The following is a 20,800-nucleotide window of genomic DNA, read 5'->3' as shown; positions in this document are numbered from 1 at the left end:
GTCCTGCTGCTGCGTGGTAAGGTCTGTGCATGTGGGGCACTCGCTGAGCCCCGTTTTCTCCCCTCTCTTCTCTCCCTCTCCAGGTTCCCTGGTCCAGGCAGCAGTGTCTCAGCCGGCCTCGAAGTCGGCGAACCCAGGAGACACCGTGCAGATCACCTGCTCCGGGGGTAGCAGCAGCTACGCTTATGGCTGGTACCAGCAGAAGACCCCTGTCAATGCCTCTCTCACTGTGATCTACTATGATGACAAGAGACCCTCAGGCATCCCTTCGCGATTCTCTGGTTCCCAGTCTGGCTCCACAGGCACATTAACCATCACTGGGGTCCAAGCCGAGGACAAGGCCGTCTATTACTGTGGTAACGGGGACGGCAGCACTGATGTTGGTATAGTGACACAGAGAAGTGTGTAAGTGAAGGACAGACCACAGGTAAAAATGGAGGCTTTTTGCCCTTGCCTGTTAGACCTAAGGAGGACTGAGCAGTGATATTCAGCATCCCTGGTTCTGGCCGGTGTCCTTGCAAGGCCGTGGGGCTCTGGCCATGGCCTCTGTGTTCAGGCCTGTAGGTCCCATGGTGTCATCAGAGCTCCCAGGTTCAGGGTCCCCATCCCGCTGTTGCGCCATGAGGGCTGTGCGTGTGGGGCACTCGCTGAGCCCCGTTTTCTCCCCTCTCTCCCCTCCCTCTCCAGGTTCCCTGGTCCAGGCTGCGACAACTCAGACGGCCTTGAAGTTGGTGAACCCAGGACACACCGTGCAGATCACCTGCTCCGGGGGTAGCACCACCAGTGATGGCAAATATTACTACGGCTGGCACCAGCAGAAGACCTCTGGCACTGGCCTTGTCACCGTGATCTATGAGGGCACAAAGAGACTCTCGGTCATCCCTTAATGATTCTCTGGTTCTCCATCTGGCTCCACGAACACGTTAACCATCACTGGGGTCCAAGCCAAGGACGAGGCTGTCTACTACTGTGGTGCCTACGATATCAGCAGTGAGGGCTGTGCATGGTGGGGCACTCGCTGAGCCCTGTTTTCTCCCCTCTCTCCTCTCCCTCTCCCGGTTCCATGGTCCAGGCAGCGCTGACTCAGCCAGCCTCGAAGTCCGGAACCTGGGAGACACCGTGCAGATCACCTGCTCCGGGAGCAGCTACGGTTATGGCTGGTACCAGCAGAAGACCCCTGGCACTGGCCCTGTCACTTTGATCTATAGAGACACCAACAGACCCTCGGGCATCCCTTCACGATTCTCTGGTTCCAAATCTGGCTCCACAGCCACGTTAACCATCACTGGGGTTCAAGCCGAGGACGAGGCCGTCTATTACTGTGGAAGCAACGATGGTAGCAGTGGTGCTGGTTTAGTGACGCAGGGAGATGTGGATGTGAGGGAGAGAGGGGAGCTAAAGATGAAGGTTTTCTGCCCTTCTCTGTCATGGCTGCAGCTGAGGTCTCTTCTCTTCCAGTGGTGGTGTTCCCTTTCCCATTTCATGGGGAGGTCTGTGGGGGGCACTCGCTGAGCCCCGTTTTCTCCCCTCTCTCCTCTCCCTCTCCAGGTCCCTGGTCCAGGCAGCACTAACTCAACCGGCCTCGAAGACGGCAAACCCGAGAGACACCATTGTAGTGGGTTTACGTGGCAAGGTTTTGGTAGCAGCGGGCCATAGGTGTGGCTTCTGTGAGAAGAATCTAGAAGCTGCCCCATGTTAGGTATGGGCCCTGCTGCTGACCAGAGATGAGCCAATAAGCAATGTTGTTTGCGCCTCTTTGTGACCATATTTAAGACAGGGAAAAAAAAAAAAAAAAAAAAAGCTGCACCATACAGCAGCTGGGAGGGTGAGAGGAGGGAGGAACAGCCTTGCAGGCACCAAGGTCAGAGAAGAAGGAGGGGGAGAGGTGCTGCAGGCGCCAGAGCAGAAGTCCCCTGCGGCCTGTGGTGATGACCATGGTGGAGCAGGCCGTCCCCCTGCAGCCCACGGAGTACCACGGTGGAGCAGGTTCCACACTGCAGCCCATGGAGGAGACCACGGTGGAGCAGGTGGACCTGCACCGACGGAGGCTGCAGCCTGTATAAGACCCCTGCCGGAGCAGATTCTGGGCCAGACCTGTAGCCTGTGGAGAGGAGCCCACGCAGGAGCAGGTGACCTGGCAGGAGCTGCTGCCCGTGGGGGACCCAGGTTGGAGCAGTTTGCTCCTGAGGGATGGACCCCGTGGTACGGACCCACATCTGGAGCAGTTCTTGAAGAGCTGCTTCCTGTGGGAAGCCCACACTGGATCAGTTCGCCAAGGACTGCATCCCATGGGAGGGACCCCACAGCACAGAGGACAAGAGTGACTAAGAAGGAGCGGCAGAGAAGAAGCGCTATAGACTGACCATAACCCCCATTCCCCGATTCCCCTGCGCCACTCAGTGGAATAGGGCGGATGGGGGGAAGGTGCTTTTGGTTTCTTTCCTTTGTTTCTCACTTCTCTAGCTTGTTAGTAATAGGCAATAAGCCTTACTATCTCCCTATGCTGAGTCTGTTTTACCTGTCATGATAATTGTTGAGTGATCTCCCAGTCCTTATCTCAACACTTGAGCCCTTTGCATTGTATTTTTCTCCCCCTTTCCCTTTGAGGAGGGGGAGTGAGAGAGCGGTTGTGGTGGAGCTCGACCGCCCACCCGAGTAAAAGCACCACAACCGTGCAGATCACCTGCTCCGGGGGTAGCGGCAGCTACTATGGCTGGTACCAGCAGAAGACTGCTGGCAGTGCCCCTGTCACCGTGATCTATCTCAATGACAAGAGACCCTCGGGCATCCCTTCACGATTCTCTGGTTCCACATCTGGCTCCACGGGCATGTTAACCATCACTGGGGTCCAAGCCGAGGATGAAGACCCCTATTACTGTGGTAACTGGGACAGCAGCACTGATGCTGGTATAGTGACACAGAGAAACGTGGAAGTGAAGGACAGACCACAGGTAAAAATGGAAGCTTTTTGCCCTTGAACCTCAGGCCTAAGCAGGACTGAGCAGTGATATTCAGCATCCCTGATTCACGCAAGTGTCCTTGCAAGACTGTGGGGCTCTGGCCATGGAATCTGTGTTCAGGGCTGTTGGTTGAATGGTGTCATTGGAGTCTCCAGGCTCAGGAGCCCCATCCCACTGATGCGTGGTGAGGGCTGTGTGTGTGGGACACTCGCTGAGCCCCGATTTCACCCCTCTCTCCTCTCCCTCTCCCGGTTCCCTGGTCCAGGCGACACTGACTCAGCTGGCCTCGAAGTTGGCGAACCTGGGAGAAACTGTGCAGATCACCTGCTCCGGGGGTAGCTACAATGAATATGGCTGGTACCAGCAGAAGACCCCTGGCACTGCCCCTCTCACTGTGATCTACTACAACGACAAGAGACCCTCGGGCATCCCTTCACGATTCTCTGGTTCCTTGTCTGGCTCCACAGCCACGTTAACCATCACTGGGGTCCAAGCCGACGACGAGGCTGTCTATTACTGTGGGAGCCACGACAGCAGCTATATTGGTGTGAGGGTGACGGAGAGCAATGGGGATGTGCTCTAAGGCCCTTGGCCCTGTCGCACTGCTGTGGGGGGAGTGCTGTGCATGTGGGGCACTCACTGAGCCCCATTTTCTCCCCTCTCTCCTCTCCCTCTCCAGGTTCCCTGGTCCAGGCAGCGCTGACTCAGCCGGCCTCGAAGTCGGTGAACCTGGGAGACACCGTGCAGATCACCTGCTCCGGGGGTAGCAGCAGCTACTTTGGCTGGTACCAGCAGAAGACCCCTGGCAGTGCCCCTGTCACCGTGATCTATGACGACACCAAGAGACCTTCGGGCATCTCTTCACGATTCTCTGGTTCCACATCTGGCTCCACAACCACGTTAACCATCACTGGTGTCCAAGCCAAGTACGAGGCCATCTATTTCTGTGGTAACTGGGACAGCAGTGCTGATGCTGGTATAGTGACACAGAGAAACGTGGAAGTGAAGGACAGACCACAGGTAAAAATGGAGGCTTTTTGCCCTTGTCCCTCAGGACTGAGCAGGACTGAGCAGTGATATTCAGCATCCCTGGTTCTGGCAGGTGTCCTTGCAAGGCCATGGGGCTCTGGCCATGGGCTCTGTGTTCAGGGCTGTCGGTCCTTCAGTGTCATCAGAACCTCCAGGCCTCCAGTCTATTACTGTGGGAGCTTCGACAGCAGTGCTAGTGCTGGTATAGTGACACAGGGGCAATGGGGAAATGATAGAAAAACCTCCTGCCATTACAGGAGCAGTTGTCTCCCTGCTGTCCCCTCTGATGGTGGCACAGGTCCCCAACTCAGCCCTGCCCACCCCACCCCATAGTGCAGGGTCTGTGCCCATCACCTGGGCAGGGGATGGCCCAAAGGAGCCCTGGGCTGCACCAGCAACCCCTGGTCCTCAGGCTCCCATTTGTCAGGGGCTGTGGATTCCTTCCTGGGCCTGCAGCCTTTGGGTGCCTGGGCCCTGTCCTGATGCTGCGCGGTGAGGTCTGTGCGTGTGGGGCACTCGCTGAGCTCCGATTTCTCCCCTCTCTCCTCTCCCTCTCCAGGTTCCCTGGTCCAGGCAGCGCTGACTCAGCCGGCCTCGAAGTCGGTGAACCTGGGAGGCACCGTGCAGATCACCTGCTCTGGAAGCAGCTACAATGGGTATGTCTGCTATCAACAGAAGACCCCTGGCACTGGCCCTGTCACCGTGATCTACCAGAACAACAACAGACCCTCGGGCATCCCTTCGCGATTCTCTGGTTCTGCATCTGGCTCCACAGCCACGTTAACCATCACTGGGGTCCAAGCCGACGACGAGGCTGTCTATTACTGTGGGAGCAGGGACAGCAGTGCTGCTGGTTTAGTGATGCAGGGAGATGAGGAATTGAGGGAGAGCCGGGAGCTAAAGACAGAGGTTTTCTGCCCTCCTCCCACAAGGGTGCCCCTGAGGTCTCTTCTCTTCCAGTGATGTTTATCCCTTTCCCAGTACATGAAGATGTTTTTGCGTGCAAGGCACTCGCTCAGCCCCGTTTTCTCCCCTCTCTCCTCTCCCTCTCCCGGTTCCATGGTCCAGGCAGCGCTGACTCAGCCGGCCTCGAAGTCAGTGAACCTGGGAAACACTGTGCAGATCACCTGCTCCAGGAGCAGCTACAGTTATGGCTGGTACCAGCAGAAAACCCCTGGCACTGCCCCTGTCACCGTGATCTATGAAAACACCAAGAGACCCTCGGGCATCCCTTCGCGATTCTCTGCTTCCACATCTGGCTCCACAAACACGTTAACCATCACTGGGGTCCAAGCCGAGGACGAGGCTGTCTATTACTGTGGTGGCTACGACAGCAGCTGGAGTGGTGTACGGTGACAACGAGTTACAAGAAGTGGGAGAATCCAAAGCCTTAGGAAGGTTTTCTCTCCTTCCTGTTGGCCGTGCAGAGCTGTGGCTGTAGGCAGATTCTTATCCCCTCTCTACGACCATGACTGTGAACGTCCTCCCCATTGTTCCTTGTGGTATGGAAGGTGTCTTTGGGGCTGGTGTGCCTTGTTCCTGTCCCTAAAACAGGCACGGCTTTATACTGTCCCCAGCCCCATTGCCTGCTCCCATTGGTGCTTCTCTTGCTGCTGCTTGCATCTCTCCTTGCAGGGGCCCTGGGACTCTGTCCGTTGTCTGTGTGTGGGGCTGTGGGTCCCTGGGTGGGACCAAAATCTTTTGCCACTGGGACCATCCCTATCCTGCTGCTGCGCGGTGAGGTCTGTGCATGTGGGGCACTCGCTGAGCCCCGTTTTCTCCCCTCTCTCCTCTCCCTCTCCAGGTTCCCTGGTCCAGGCAGCGCTGACTCAGCCGGCCTCAAAGTCGGCAAACCTGGGAGAAACCGTGCAGATCACCTGCTCCGGGGGTGGTAGCTACTATGACAGTTACTATTATAGCTGGTACCAGCAGAAGACTCTTGGCACTGCCCCTGTCACTGTGGTCTACAACGACAAGAGGCCCTTGCAAGGCCATGGGGCTCTGGCCATGGGCTCTGTGTTCAGGGCTGTCAGACCCTCAGTGTCAGCAGAGCCTCCAGGCTCAGGCGCTCCATCCCGCTGTTGCGTGGTGAGGTCTGTGCATGTGGGGCACTCGCTGAGCCCCATTTCCTCCCCTCGCTCCTCTCCCTCTCCAGGTTCCCTGGTCCAGCTTCGAAATCTGCAAACCTGGGAGACACCGTGCAGATCACCTGCTCCGGGAGCAGCTACAACAACTATGGCTGGTACCAGCAGAAGACGCCTGACACTGGTCTTGTCACAGTGATCTATGACAACACCAAGAGACCCTCAGGCATACCTTCGCGATTCTTGGCTTCTACATCTGGCTCTACAGCCACGTTAACCATCACTGGTGTCCAAGCCGAGGACGAGGCTGTCTATTACTGTGGGAACTACGACAGCAGCTACGTTGGTTTCAGGGTGACAGAGAGCAATGGGGATGAGCTCCAAGGCCCTTGGCCCTGTCTCGTTAATGCGAGGTGTGGTCTGTCCATGAGGGGCACTCGCTAAGCTCCATTTTCTCCCCTCTCTCCTCTCCCGCTGTAGGTTCCATGGTCCAGGCAGCGATTACTCAGCCGGCCTCGAAGTCTGTGAACTCAGGAGACACCGTGCAGATCACCTGCTCTGGGGGGGTAGCGAAAACTACTATGGCTGGTTCCAGCAGAAGACCCCTGGCAGTGCCCTGGTTACCGTGATCTATAGCAACACCAACAGACCCTCGGGCATCCCTTCGCGATTCTCTGCTTCTACATCTGGCTCCACAGCCACTTTAACCATCACTGGTGTCCAAGCAGAGGACGAGGCTTTCGATTACTGTGGGAACTACGAGGACAGCAGTGGTGCTGGTTTAGTGACGCAGGGAGATGTGGAAGTGAGGGAGAGAGGGGAGCTAAAGATGAAGGTTTTCTGCCCTTCTCTGTCATGGCTACAGGTCTCTACCCTTCCAGTAGTGGTGTTCCTTTTCCCAGTTCATGGGGAGGTCTGTGTGTATGGGGCACTCGCTGAGCCCTGTTTTCTCCCCTCTCTCCTCTCCCTCTCCAGGTTCCCTGGTCCAGGCAGCGATTACTCAGCCAGCCTCAAAGTCGGTGAACCTGGGACACACCATGCAGATCGTCTGGTGTGGGGGTAGCAGCTGGTATGGCTGGTTCCAGCAGAAGACCCCTGGCAGTGCCCCTGTCACCGTGATCTATAGCAACACCAACAGACCCTCGGGCATCCCTTCGCGATTCTCTGCTTCTACATCTGGCTCCACGGCCACTTTAACCATCACTGGTGTCCAAGCAGAGGACGAGGCTGTCTATTACTGTGGGAACTACGAGGACAGCAGTGGTGCTGGTTTAGTGATGCAGAGATGTGGAAGTGCGGGAGAGCACAGAGCTAAAGACAAAGGTTTTCTGCCCTCTTCCCACAAGGGGGCAGCTGAGGTCTCTTCTCTTCCAGTGATGTTGATCCCTTTCGCAGTACATGAAGATGGTTTTGTGTGCAGGGCACTCGCTGAGCCCCGTTTTCTCCCCTCTCTCCTCTCCCTCTCCAGGTTCCCTGGTCCAGGCAGCGCTGACTCAGCCGGCCTCGAAGTCGGTGAACCTGGGAGGCACCGTGCAGATCACCTGCTCCGGGGGTAGCAGCTACTATGCCTGGTTCCAGCAGAAGGCCCCTGGCAGTGCCCCTGTCACCGTGCTCTACAACAACAACCAGAGACCCTCGGGCATCCCTTCGCGATTCTCTGGTTCCTCGTCTGGCTCCACAGCCACGTTAACCATCACTGGTGTCCAAGCCGAGGACGAGGCCGTCTATTACTGTGGTGGCTACGACAGCAGCTGGAGTGCTGATGGTGGTGTAGTGACACAGAGCAATGGGGACATGAGGGTCAGGCCACAGCTAGAAATGGAGGCTTTCTGACCTTCTCCCTGAGGGCGGAGCAGGTCTGTGGGGCTGAGTCAGGTTCCTGGCCCCTCTGCATGACCATAGCTGTGAGTTTAATGACTCTCTGAGCCCCGTTTTCTCCCCTCTCTCCTCTCCCTCTCCAGGTTCCCTGGTCCAGGCAGCGCTGACTCAGCCGGCCTCGAAGTCGGTGAACCTGGGAGACACCGTGCAGATCACCTGCTCCGGGGGTAGCAGCAACTATGCCTGGTTCCAGCAGAAGACCCCTGGCACTGGCCCTGTCACCGTGATCTATAGCAACGACAAGAGACCCTCGGGCATCCCTTCGCGATTCTCTGGTTCCTTGTCTGGCTCCACGTCCACATTAACCATCACTGGGGTCCAAGCCGGGGAAGAGGCTGTCTATTACTGTGGGAGCTTAGGCTGCAGTGCTGCCAGTATCCATCTGCCCTGGGTGCCCGTCGATGGGTGCTACGGGCTCATGGGTTCCCTGCTGTGTGTGGGTGTCAGTGCTCCCACTTCTGGCACTGGGCGATGTTGGGATTGGGCCAATGTCCCTTTTGGAGCCTGCTGAGGCCCTCACTGTGAGTGGGTGACAGTGGGGCTGCCTCTGGCTGGACGAGTTTGTGGATGATGCATGCTACTGAGTTCATGTGAACTCGTGCAGCCGTCTGGTCTTGATTGCTGTGAGGCCGCTGCAGTCCCTCAGCTCGCTTGGGAGTCACAGGCACAGGGGACGTGTGCGTGTTTACTTACTGCTGAGTAGCCCTGAAGCTCCTGATGCCCACACAGTTCCTGTCGGGCACGAGATCCCAGTTCTTTGCTCTGCAGTTGCTCTTTGCTGACAAATGGTGCAGGCTTCCCGGGATGTGTACACAGAGGGAGGCACAGGGAGCTTGGGTGGTGACGGGTGGGTTTGTGTCTTGGATCGCGTGAACCTGCACGGTGTTGGTGAGGAGTCTTTGGCTGATTTCTAACACTCGTGTTTCTCCTCCTCAGTCTCCTGCAGGTGCCGCCAGGGGCCCAGGGCCCCGGGGTCCCCTCGTGGTGCTGTGCGAGGCCTGCGGCGGGCAGGAGGCGCTGCTGCAGCGCGGGGCCGGGGCCCGGCCGGCTGCGGAGCCCCGCGGGCAGCGCCGGGGAGGAGAAGGCAGCTCCTGCGGCCAGGCGGGGGGCAAAGCGTCGCCGCCAGCCCTCAGCCCTGCCGGGTGGCTCGGCTGGGGCTCAGCGAGGGCAGATGTGCAGAGAATCACCGAGTGGCTGGGGGCGGAAAGCACCTCAGCAGCATCCGGTCCCCCCTGTCCCCATACCACCGATGTCACCCACTGAACTACGTCCCTAAGGGCCACATCCAGCCTTCCCTTGAACGCCCCCAGGGGTGGTGAGTCCAGCACCTCCTTGGGCAGCCTGTTCCAAGGCAGAACCACTCTTTCTGAGAAGAAATTTCTCCCATGTTCCAACCTCGTGCTGAGCACGACCTGGCTTGGCTGCCAAGCGGCCCTGTGGAGCGTGCATGGCTGCAGGCTGTTTGTGGTTCGGAGGCTGGGAACAGTTTGGAGTGCCGTGGGCAGGGGGAGCACTGGGGCAGGGGCTGCCAGAGACCGTGGGGCCGGGTTTGTGGGGAGGGGCCGTGCTGCGGCCGGGCAGGGGCTTAAGAGGGAGTCGGGGTCCGCGGCACAGCCCCGTCGGCGTGGGGACGCGCAGCTGGTGGGATCTCGCCATGGCCTGGGCCCCTCTCCTCCTCGCGGTGCTCGCCCACACCTCAGGTGCCCTGGACACACTCGCTGCGCCCGACCGGGCCCTTTGGGCAACGGGGCCCTGTCCTCGTCCTACTGCTGCGTGGTGAGGTCTGTGCGTGTGGGGCACTCACTGAGCCCCGTTTTCTCCCCTCTCTTCTCTCCCTCTCCAGGTTCCCTGGTCCAGGCAGCAGTGTCTCAGCCGGCCTCGAAGTCGGCGAACCCGGGAGAAACCGTGCAGATCACCTGCTCCGGGAGTAGCAACAGCTATGGCTGGTTCCAGCAGAAGGCCCCTGGCACTGGCCCTGTCACCGTGATCTACTACAACGACAAGAGACCCTCGGGCATCCCTTCGCGATTCTCTGGTTCCCAGTCTGGCTCCACGGCCACGTTAACCATCACTGGTGTCAAAGCCGAGGACGAGGCCATCTATTACTGTGGGAGCAGGGACAGCACTTATGCTGGTACAGTGACACAGAGCGATGGGGACATGAGGGACAGACCACAGCTAGAAATGGAGGCTTTCTTCCCTTCTCCCTAAGGGCTGAGCAGGACTGTGGAGCTGAGGCAGGTTCCTGGATCCTCTGTATGACCACAGCTGCAAGTTTCCTGGCTCTCTGAGCCCTGTTTTCTCCCCTCTCTCCTCTCCCTCTCCTGGTTCCATGGTCCAGGCAGCGCTGACTCAGCCGGCCTCGAAGCTGGCAAACCCAGGAGACACCGTGCAGATCACCTGCTCCGGGAGTAGCAGTGGCTATGGCTGGTTCCAGCAGAAGGCCCCTGGCACTGGCCCTGTCACCGTGATCTACAACAACAACCAGAGACCCTCGGGCATCCCTTCGCGATTCTCTGCTTCCACATCTGGCTCCACAAACACGTTAACCATCACTGGGGTCCAAGCCGAGGACGAGGCTGTCTATTACTGTGGTGGCTATGACAGCAGCTGGAGTGGTGTACGGTGACAACGAGTTACAAGATGTGGGAGAATCCAAAGCCTTAGGAAGGTTTTCTCTCCTTCCTGTTGGCCGTGCAGAGCTGTGGCTGTAGGCAGATTCTTATCCCCTCTCTACGACCATGACTGTGAACGTCCTCCCCATTGTTCCTTGTGGTATGGAAGGTGTCTTTGGGGCTGGCGTGCCTTGTTCCTGTCCCTAAAACAGGCACGGCTTTATACTGTCCCAGCCCCATTGCCTGCTCCCATTGGTGCTTCTCTTGCTGCTGCTTCCATCTCTCCTTTCAGGGTCCCTGGGACTCTGTCCGTTGTCTGTGTGTGGGGCTGTGGGTCCCTGGGTGGGACCAAGATCTTTTGCCACTGGGACCATCCCTGTTGCACTGCTAATGGGGAAGGTCTGTGCGTGTGGGGCACTCGCTGAGCCCCGTTTTCTCCCCTTTCTCCTCTCCCTCTCCAGGTTCCCTGGTCCAGGCAGTGATTACTCAGCCGGCCTCGAAGTTGGCAAACCTGGGAGACATCATGCTGATCACCTGCTCCGGGGGTAGCGCTGCCAGTAGTGGCAAATATTGGTACGGCTGGTACCAGCAGAAGACCCCTGGCAGTGCCCCTGTCACCGTGATCTATGACAGCACCAAGAGACCCTCGGGCATCCCTTCACGATTCTCTGGTTCCACATCTGGCTCCACAAACACATTAACCATCACTGGTGTCCAAGCTGACTACGAGGCCGTCTATTACTGTGGTAACTGGGACAGCAGTGCTGATGTTTTTATAGTGACACAGAGAAATGTGGAAGTGAAGGACAGACCACAGCTAGAAGTGGAGGCTTTCTACCCTTGTGCCTCAGAGCTGAGCAGGGCTGTGGGGCTGAGGGAGGTTCCTGGCCCCTCTGCATGACCGTAGCTGTGAGTTTCCTCCCTTTCATGCTCCAGTGTCCAGGGGAGATGTCTGAGGCTGGGCTGGGCTCTACTCACCAAACATGGCCAGAGCCTGGTCTCTTCTCCACCGTTTGTGATATTCAGCATCCCTGGTTCTGGCAGGTGTCCTTGCGAGGCTGTGGGGCTCTGGTCATGGACTCTGTGTTCAGGGCTGTAAATCCCTCAGTGTCAGCAGAGCCTCCAGGCTCAGGGGCCCCGTCCCGCTGCTGCACGGTGAGGTCTGTGCATGTGGGGCACTCGCTGAGCCCCATTTTCTTTCCTCTCTTCTCTCCATCTCCAGTTTCCCTGGTCCAGGCAGCAATTACTCAGCCGGCCTCGAAGTCGGCGAACCCGGGAGACACCGTGCAGATCACCTGCTCCGGGAGCAGCGGTAGCTATGCCTGGTACCAGCAGAAGACCCCCGGCAGTGCCCCTGTCACCGTGATCTACAACAGCAACCAGAGACCCTCGGGCATCCCTTCACGATTCTCTGGTTCTACATCTGGCTCCACAGCCACCTTAACCATCACTGGGGTCCAAGCCGAGGATGAGGCTGTCTATTACTGTGGGAGCTCCGACAGCAGTGGTGGTGTTTCAGTGGTGCAGGGAGATGTGGAAGTGAGGGACAGACGGGAGCTAAAGATGAAGGTTTTCTGCCCTTCTCTGTCATGGCTGCAGCTGAGATCTCTTCTCTTCCAGTGGTGCTGTTCCTTTTCCCAGTTCATGGAGAGGTCTGTGTGGGGCACTCACTGAGCCCCATTTTCTCCGCTCTCTTCTCTCCCTCTCCAGGTTCCCTAGTTCAAGCAGCACTGACTCAGCCGGCCTCGAAGTCGGTGAACCCGGGAGAAACTGTGCAGATCACCTGCTCCGGGAGCAGCTACGGCTACTATGGCTGGTACCAGCAGAAGACCCCTGGCACTGGCCCTGTCACTGTGATCTACAGAGACACCAAGAGACCCTCGGGCATCCCTTCACGATTCTCTGGTTCCAAATCTGGCTCCACGGGCACGTTAACCATCACTGGGGTCCAAGCCGAGGACGAGGCCGTCTATTACTGTGGGAGCTTCGACAGCAGTGCTAGTGCTGGTATAGAGACACAGGGGCAATGGGGAAGTGATAGAAAAACTTGATCTAGTTAGAAAAACTTAGAACTTTTCTAGATAGAAAAACTAGATCCTGCCATTACAGGAGCAGTTGTCTCCCTGCCATCCCCTCTGATGGTGGCACAGGTCCCCAACTCAGCCCTGCCCACCCCACCCCATAGTGCAGGGTCTGTGCCCATCACCTGGGCAGGGGATGGCCCCCAGGAGCCCTGGGCTGCACCAGCAACCCCTGGTCCTCAGGCTCCCATTTGTCAGGGGCTGTGGATTCCTTCCTGGGCCTGCAGCCTTTGGGTACCTGGGCCCGGTCCTGCTGCTGCGCAGGGAGTGCTGTGCGTGTGGGGCACTCGCTGAGCCCCGTTTTCTCCCCTCTCTCCTCTCCCTCTCCAGGTTCTCTGGTCCAGGCAGCAGTGTCTCAGCCGGCCTCGAAGTCGGTGAACCTGGGAGGCACAGTGCAGATCACCTGCTCTGGCAGTAGCAGCAACTATGGCTGGTACCAGCAGAAGACCCCTGTCAGTGCCCCTCTCACTGTGATCTACTACAACACCAACAGACCCTCGGGCATCCCTTCAAGATTCTCTGGTTCCGTATCTGGCTCCACAGCCATGTCGACCATCACTGGAGTCCAAGCTGAGGACGAGGCCATCTGTTACTGTGCGAGCTACGACAGCAGTACTACTGGTGTCACAGCGGCACAGAGCAATGGGGAAGTGATACAAAAACCTCCTGCCATCGCAGCAGCAGTTCGCTCCCTTCTGTCCCTCGGATGGTGGCGCAGGTCCCCATCTAGTGCTGCCCTTGCAGCCCCGTGCTGCAGGTGGCTCTGCCTGCTGTCCCTGCTCTGCCCTCCCGCGGAGCCCCAGGGCTGTGCCCATCCCTCAGGGAAGGGATGGCCCCAGCAGCTCCGTCCCTGCCCCATGCTGCAGGACCCAGCTGCTGGGAGTAGCAACAACTATGGCTGGTACTAGCAGCAGACCCCTGGCACTGGCCCTGTCACCGTGATCTACTATGACAATAAGAGACCCTCGGGCATCCCTTCACGATTCTCTGGTTCCACATCTGGCTCCACAGCCACGTTAACCATCACTGGGGTCCAAGCCGAGGACGAGGCTGTCTATTACTCTGGAAACTACGACGGCAGCAGTGGTGCGGGCTTAGTGACGCAGGAAAATGTGGAAGTGAGGGAGACAAAGGAGCTAAAGATGAAGGTTTTCTGCCCTTCTCTGCCATGGATGCAGGTCTCTTCTCTTCCAGTGGTGGTGTTTCTTTTCCCAGTTCATGGTGAGGTCGGGGGGGGGGGTGGGGTACTCGCTCAGCCCCGTTTTCTCCCCTCTCTTCTCTCCCTCTCCACATACACTGGTCCACCAGCGCTGACTCAGCCAGCCTCGAAGTTGGCGAACCCGGGAGACACCATGCAGATCACCTGCTCCGGGGGTACTGGTGACTATTTGGCTGGTACCAGCAGAAGACTCCTGGCACTGGCCCTGTCACCGTGATCTATAGCAACGACAAGAGACCCTCGGACATCCCTTCGCGATTCTCTGGTTCCTTGTCTGGCTCCACGAACACGCTAACCATCACTGGGGTCCAAGCCGAGGACGAGGCCGTCTATTACTGTGGTAGCTGGGACAGCAGTACTAATTTAAAACAGTGACACCGAGCAATAGGGAAGTGATACAAAAACCTCCTGCCATCGCAGCAGCAGTTCGCTCCCTGCTGTCCCCTTGGATGGTGGCACAGGTCCCCATCTCATTCCTGCCCTTGAGGCCCAGTGCTGCAGGTGGCTGTGCCTGGTGTCCCTGCTCTGCCCTCCCGCAGAGCCCCAGGGCTGTGCCCATCCCTCAAGGACAGGATGGCCCCAGCAGCTCCGTCCCTGCCCCAAGCTGCAGGGCCCAGGTACCCCTGTGCTCCCAGGCTGCTGCCCATGCCCTGATGGCTGCCTCCCTGCCCCGCTACAGCCGCTGCCCTGGGGCATCGCTGCAGGGGGTCAGCATGCAGAAAGCGCCAAGAGACCACAACGTGTGGATCGCTAAAGAGCCAGGTCAAAGCTTCACCTTCAAACGGTGAGAGGGGATGTTTTGTGTGGATGCTGTGGCTACAGGCCGCTGTACGAGGCTGCAGGGGCAGCTCAGGGCTGACTGTGGACTGCTCCATCATGCCGCAGGAGGACGGACCCCTGTGCTGCTGCAGCACTGGCTGTGTTTGCCCAGTGCCAGTGCTTTGGGCTCATGCTGGGTCTGTGCAGGAGCTCCCCAGCCTGCCACTGGGGCATGTGGGCAGCCCCTGGCCCTGGTCCGTGCCACAGCCATGTCCCCAGGGCCACAAAGGGCTGCCCAGGACCCTGACCCTGTCCTCATCCTGCTCCCTAAGCCCAGCACCAGGGCTACCGCTGGGTGTGAGGGCGAGGGCTTCTGCACATCACCTGGTGCCAAATGTCCTGTGTAGGGACATTTGCTGCATTCCTGTGAGCATGCTGGGGCAGAGGGATAAGGCATGTGTGGGGGAAGTTAGATGGGCACGGGTGCAGCCCTGTCCCCAGCCCTGTCCCCAGGACCTTGGTACACAGTGGGAGGGATGGGCAGAGCAGCACCGAGCACCCCGCAGCCCTGGGGGAGGTCTGCACTTTGCTAACAGCCCCACTCCCTGCCCCACGTGCTGCTGCCCTTGCCTTCTCCATGTCAAGCTGCCCGTTGCTCTGGGGTGGCAGATAACAATCAGATGAGGAGCTAGGAAGGAAGCAACCAGGGGCTCTGCTGCGGCCCTTTCTCAGCCCCCTGGGACATGCTTTCCCCATGGCAGATCCCAGTTTGGTGCCACCAGACCCTGAGAATGCCTCCCGTGGCAATTCCCTGGCAAGAATTAGTCCTTCCAGCCCAGCACGGGCACCAACTCCTCTGCCGTGTGGTCCCCGCCAGCCCCAGCTCTCCCCGGCTGTTTGGCCACGTAGCTACAGGGGCTGGGGTGGGGGCTCCGTGTGCGCCACTTTTGGGCCTGGGTGCTGCCACGTGTCCCCACCACGAGGCCGGGGACAACCCCCCTGTGCCTGCGGTGGAGGGGCCGGGCGGGGAGGTGGGGAGCGAGGCGCGGGACGTGGCCGAGAGCGCGGGGCCGCATTTGCATGGAGGGGCCGTGCTGCGGCCGGGCGGGGGTTTAAGAGGGAGTCGGGGTCCGCGGCACAGCCCCGTCGGCGTGGGGACGCGCAGCTGGTGGGATCTCGCCATGGCCTGGGCCCCTCTCCTCCTCGCGGTGCTCGCCCACACCTCAGGTGCCCTGGACACACTCGCTGCGCCCGACCGGGCCCTTTGGGCAACGGGGCCCTGTCCTCGTCCTGCTGCTGCGTGGTGAGGTCTGTGTGTGTTGGGCACTCGCTGAGTCCCATTTTTTCCCCTCTCTTCTCTCCCTCTCCAGGTTCCCTGGTCCAGGCAGCGCTGACTCAGCCGGCCTCGAAGTCGGTGAACCCGGGAGAAACCGTGCAGATCACCTGCTCCGGGGGTGGTAGCTACTATGGCTGGTACCAGCAGAAGACCCCTGGCACTGGCCCTGTCACCGTGATCTATGACAATACCAACAGACCATCGGGCATCCCTTCGCGATTCTCTGGTTCCAAATCTGGCTCCACAGCCACGCTAACCATCACTGGGGTCCAAGCCGAGGACGAGGCTGTCTATTACTGTGGGAGCTACGACAGCAGTACTACTGGTGTCACAGTGACACAGGGCAATGGGGAAGTGATACAAAAACCTCCTGCCATCGCAGGAGCAGCTGGCTCCCTACTGTCCCCTCCGGTGGTGCACGTCCCCATCTCAGTGTTGCCCTTGCAGCCCCGTGCTGCAGGTGGCTCTGCCTGCTGTCCCTGCTCTGCCCTCTCGCAGAGCCCCAGGGCTGTGCCCATCCCTCAGGGAAGGGATGGCCCCAGCAGCCCCGTCCCTGCCCCGTGCTGCAGGACCCAGCTGCTGGGATTAGCAATATCTATGGCTGGTACTAGCAGAAGACCCCTGGCACTGGCCCTGTCACTGTGATCTACCACGACAACAAGAGACCCTCAGGAATCCCTTCGCGGTACTCTGGTTCTACATCAGGCTCCACGAACATGTTAACCATCACTGGGGTCCAAGCCGAGGACGAGGCTGTCTATTACTGTGGTGCCTGGGGTGGCAGCGCTGGTCACGGCGAGTCCCAGCAATGGGGAAGTGAGAGGCCAAGCTGCTGTGGTACCAGGGCCCCTCGGGTGCCTGCTGCTGCAGCTTGGGCCTGGTCTAGGATCAGGAAATGCCCCCGTGAGGTGGGTCCTGCTGTGTGGCACGTGCCCCGTTCCTGCACGTCCCCTCTGTGCTGCCTGCAGGAGCCAGGGCAGAAGAGCAGCAGAGTAAAGGGGAAGCGCAGGTGCTGGGGCTGGGGAAAGCCCCAGACAGCTGGGGCTGGCACTGGCCTGGAGATTGTCTCCTCCCACCCTGCTCCATGCTGGGCCGGCTGCTGCCGCTTGCCCAGGGCCTGTCCCGTTTTGGTGTGAAGGCCTCCAAGGTGGAGGCTCGGCGGCTGTCCAGGACACGCGTTGCAAGCGTTTCACGGGCCTTGCAGCAAAAACACATTTTGGTCTATTGAACACAGTTCGACCAAAATGACCAGCGGGCTGGAGCACCTCTCCTGCAAAAAAAGGCTGAGGGAGCTGGGCTCATTTAGGCTGGAGAAGAGAAAGCTCTGGGGAGCCCGTGTTGCAGCCGTTCAGCATTTATAGGAAAGATGGAGAGAGACTTTTTACAGGGGCATGTAGTAATAGAACAAGGGGTGAAGGTTTTAAACAGATAGCAGGTAGATTTAGGTTAGTTATCAGGAAGGAATTGTTCACTTAATGGCAGTAAGGCTCTGCAACAGGCTGCCCAGAGAAGCTGTGGCTGCCCCATCCCTGAAGAGCCCAAGGCCAGGCTGGACGGGCCTTTGGGACACCTGGTGTGGTGTGAGGCAGCGTGCCCATGGCAGGGGGCTGGGGAAGGTGGGCGTTAAGGTCACTTCCAGCCCAAACCATGCGGTGATTTGTGATTCCCCGTTCGTCAGCCTGTGCCCGTTGCCTCTCGTGCCAGTGCTGGTTGCCTCTGAGAAGCGCCTGGCTCCGTTTCCTTCGTGCCCCTGCAGGAGCCCTCCCATGGCTAAGACAGTCCCGGGCCTCTTGCTCTCAGGGCTGAGAAACGCCAGCCGTCCCCGTGCTAGCACGCTCTGAGCCCTTCGCCATCCTCGGGGCTCCTCATAACGCAGCCGCGGCTGCTGCTGGCTTCCTTTGCCCCAAGGCACTTTGCTGGCCCCGGTGTGCTGGGGGTCCTGCCAGTCCCTGGGGCCTCTTCTGTCGAACCACTGCCAGCCACTCGGCTCCTGTGTGCCTGGGCAGGCAGCGGTTGTGTTGGGGAAAAGCAGCAGCAGCAGCCATGGACATGGAAAGCTGTGTGAGGGGAAGATGGAACAATGGGGTGCTGAGGCCAGGGGTGTCCGCACCTCACAGCTGGGCTGTGGGAGCTGCGAGTGCTGCTTGGTGCCCACCAGCCCCTGTGTCCCGGCTCTCCCTGGCTGCTTGGTTACATGCCTGCAGGGCCCCGTCTGAGGCAAGGGGTTCTGTGCGAGCGCTTTGGGCCTGGGTGCTGCCACGTGTCCCCACCGCGAGGCCGGGGACAACCCCCCTGTGCCTGCGGTGGAGGGGCCGGGCGGGGAGGTGGGGAGCGAGGCGCGGGACGTGGCTGAGAGCGCGGGGCCGCATTTGCATGGAGGGGCCGTGCTGCGGCCGGGCGGGGGTTTAAGAGGGAGTCGGGGTCCGCGGCACAGCCCCGTCGGCGTGGGGACGCGCAGCTGGTGGGATCTCGCCATGGCCTGGGCCCCTCTCCTCCTCGCGGTGCTCGCCCACACCTCAGGTGCCCTGGACACACTCGCTGCGCCCGACCGGGCCCTTTGGGCAACGGGGCCCTGTCCTCGTCCCGCTGCTGCGTGGTGAGGTCTGTGCGTGTGGGGCACTCGCTGAGCCCCGTTTTCTCCCCTCTCTCCTCTCCCTCTCCAGGTTCCCTGGTCCAGGCAGCGCTGACTCAGCCGGCCTCGAAGTCGGTGAACCCGGGAGAAACCGTGCAGATCACCTGCTCCGGGAGCAGCTACAGTTATGCCTGGTACCAGCAGAAGACCCCCGGCAGTGCTCCTGTCACCGTGATCTATGTCAACAGCAACAGACCCTCGGGCATCCCTTCACGATTCTCTGGTTCCAAATCTGGCTCCACAGCCACGCTAACCATCACTGGGGTCCAAGCCGAGGACGAGGCCGTCTATTACTGTGGGAGCTACGACAGCAGTGCTAGTGCTGACACAGTGACACAGAGCAATGGGGAAGTGATACAAAAACCTCCTGCCATCGCAGGAGCAGCTGGCTCCCTACTGTCCCCTCCGGTGGTGCACGTCCCCATCTCAGTGTTGCCCTTGCAGCCCCGTGCTGCAGGTGGCTCTGCCTGCTGTCCCTGCTCTGCCCTCTCGCAGAGCCCCAGGGCTGTGCCCATCCCTCAGGGAAGGGATGGCCCCAGCAGCTCCGTCCCTGCCCCATGCTGCAGGACCCAGCTGCTGGGATTAGCAACATCTATGGCTGGTACTAGCAGAAGATCCCTGGCACTGGCCATGTCACTGTGATCTACCACGACAACAAGAGACCCTCAGGAATCCCTTCACGATTCTCTGGTTCTACATCTGGCTCCACGGGCACGTTAACCATCACTGGGGTCCAAGCCGAGGACGAGGCCGTCTATTACTGTGGTGCCTGGGGTGGCAGCGCTGGTCACGGCGAGTCCCAGCAATGGGGAAGTGAGAGGCCAAGCTGCTGTGGTACCAGGGCCCCTCGGGTGCCTGCTGCAGCAGCTTGGGCCTGGTCTAGGATCAGGAAATGCCCCCGTGAGGTGGGTCCTGCTGTGTGGCACGTGCCCCGTTCCTGCACGTCCCCTCTGTGCTGCCTGCAGGAGCCAGGGCAGAAGAGCAGCAGAGTAAAGGGGAAGCGCAGGTGCTGGGGCTGGGGAAAGCCCCAGACAGCTGGGGCTGGCACTGGCCTGGAGATTGTCTCCTCCCACCCTGCTCCATGCTGGGCCGGCTGCTGCCGCTTGCCCAGGGCCTGTCCCGTTTTGGTGTGAAGGCCTCCAAGGTGGAGGCTCGGCGGCTGTCCAGGACACGCGTTGCAAGCGTTTCACGGGCCTTGCAGCAAAAACGTGTTTTGCTCTACTGAACAGAGTTCGACCAAAATGACCAGCGGGCTGGAGCACCTCTCCTGCAAAGAAAGGCTGAGGGAGCTGGGCTCATTTAGGCTGGAGAAGAGAAAGCTCTGGGGAGCCCGTGTTGCAGCCTTTCAGCATTTATAGGAAAGATGGAGAGAGACTTTTTACAGGGGCATGTAGTAATAGAACAAGGGGTGAAGGTTTTAAACTGATAGCAGGTAGATTTAGGTTAGTTATCAGGAAGGAATTGTTCACTTAATGGCAGTAAGGCTCTGCAACAGGCTGCCCAGAGAAGCTGTGGCTGCCCCATCCCTGAAGAGCCCAAGGCCAGGCTGGACGGGCCTTTGGGACACCTGGTGTGGTGTGAGGCAGCGTGCCCATGGCAGGGGGCTGGGGAAGGTGGGCGTTAAGGTCCCTTCCTGCCCAAACCATGCGGTGATTTGTGATTCCCCGTTCGTCAGCCTGTGCCCGTTGCCTCTCGTGCCAGTGCTGGTTGCCTCTGAGAAGCGCCTGGCTCCGTTTCCTTCGTGCCCCTGCAGGAGCCCTCCCATGGCTAAGACAGTCCCGGGCCTCTTGCTCTCAGGGCTGAGAAACGCCAGCCATCCCCGTGCTAGCACGCTCTGAGCCCTTCGCCATCCTCGGGGCTCCTCATAACGCAGCCGCGGCTGCTGGTGGCTTCCTTTGCCCCAAGGCACTTTGCTGGCCCCGGTGTGCTGGGGGTCCTGCCAGTCCCTGGGGCCTCTTCTGTCGAACCGCTGCCAGCCACTCGGCTCCTGTGTGCCTGGGCAGGCAGCGGTTGTGTTGGGGAAAAGCAGCAGCAGCAGCCATGGACATGGAAAGCTGTGTGAGGGGAAGATGGAACAATGGGGTGCTGAGGCCAGGGGTGTCCGCACCTCACAGCTGGGCTGTGGGAGCTGCGAGTGCTGCTTGGTGCCCACCAGCCCCTGTGTCCCGGCTCTCCCTGGCTGCTTGGTTACATGCCTGCAGGGCCCC

At 59.6% G+C, this 20,800-nt stretch overlaps 1 protein-coding gene across 31 annotated transcripts in view; it reads left to right on the top strand.

The window, feature by feature from the left end:
• Positions 1-20,800, top strand: part of IGLL1 (immunoglobulin lambda like polypeptide 1) — a 35,939-nt gene that overhangs the window by 4,236 nt on the left and 10,903 nt on the right. The window contains exons 1-2 of one of the 31 annotated variants that reach the window (XM_080559928.1): positions 6,914-6,938; positions 7,049-7,342. The exons of 9 other annotated variants lie outside the window; for them this stretch is intronic. In XM_080559928.1, the coding sequence (XP_080416054.1) occupies positions 6,929-6,938; positions 7,049-7,342 (304 nt within the window). In that variant the 5' untranslated portion in view covers positions 6,914-6,928. Of the gene's footprint in view, positions 1-5,033; positions 5,335-6,913; positions 6,939-7,048; positions 7,343-7,456; positions 7,842-9,501; positions 9,652-9,794; positions 10,086-10,268; positions 10,570-11,027; positions 11,328-11,788; positions 12,077-12,276; positions 12,574-12,977; positions 13,269-15,699; positions 15,853-15,995; positions 16,287-18,332; positions 18,482-18,624; positions 18,919-20,800 lie in introns of those variants that run through there. 21 more of the 31 variants (XM_080559933.1, XM_080559902.1, XM_080559936.1 and 18 more) reach the window with 21 other exon arrangements.

Source organism: Anser brachyrhynchus, assembly GCF_964034855.1.
Source record: "Anser brachyrhynchus genome assembly, chromosome: 17".
NCBI classification, from domain to species: domain Eukaryota; kingdom Metazoa; phylum Chordata; class Aves; order Anseriformes; family Anatidae; genus Anser; species Anser brachyrhynchus.
Note: the sequence above shows the minus strand (reverse complement) of the source record. Positions and strands in the feature narration are given on the sequence as shown.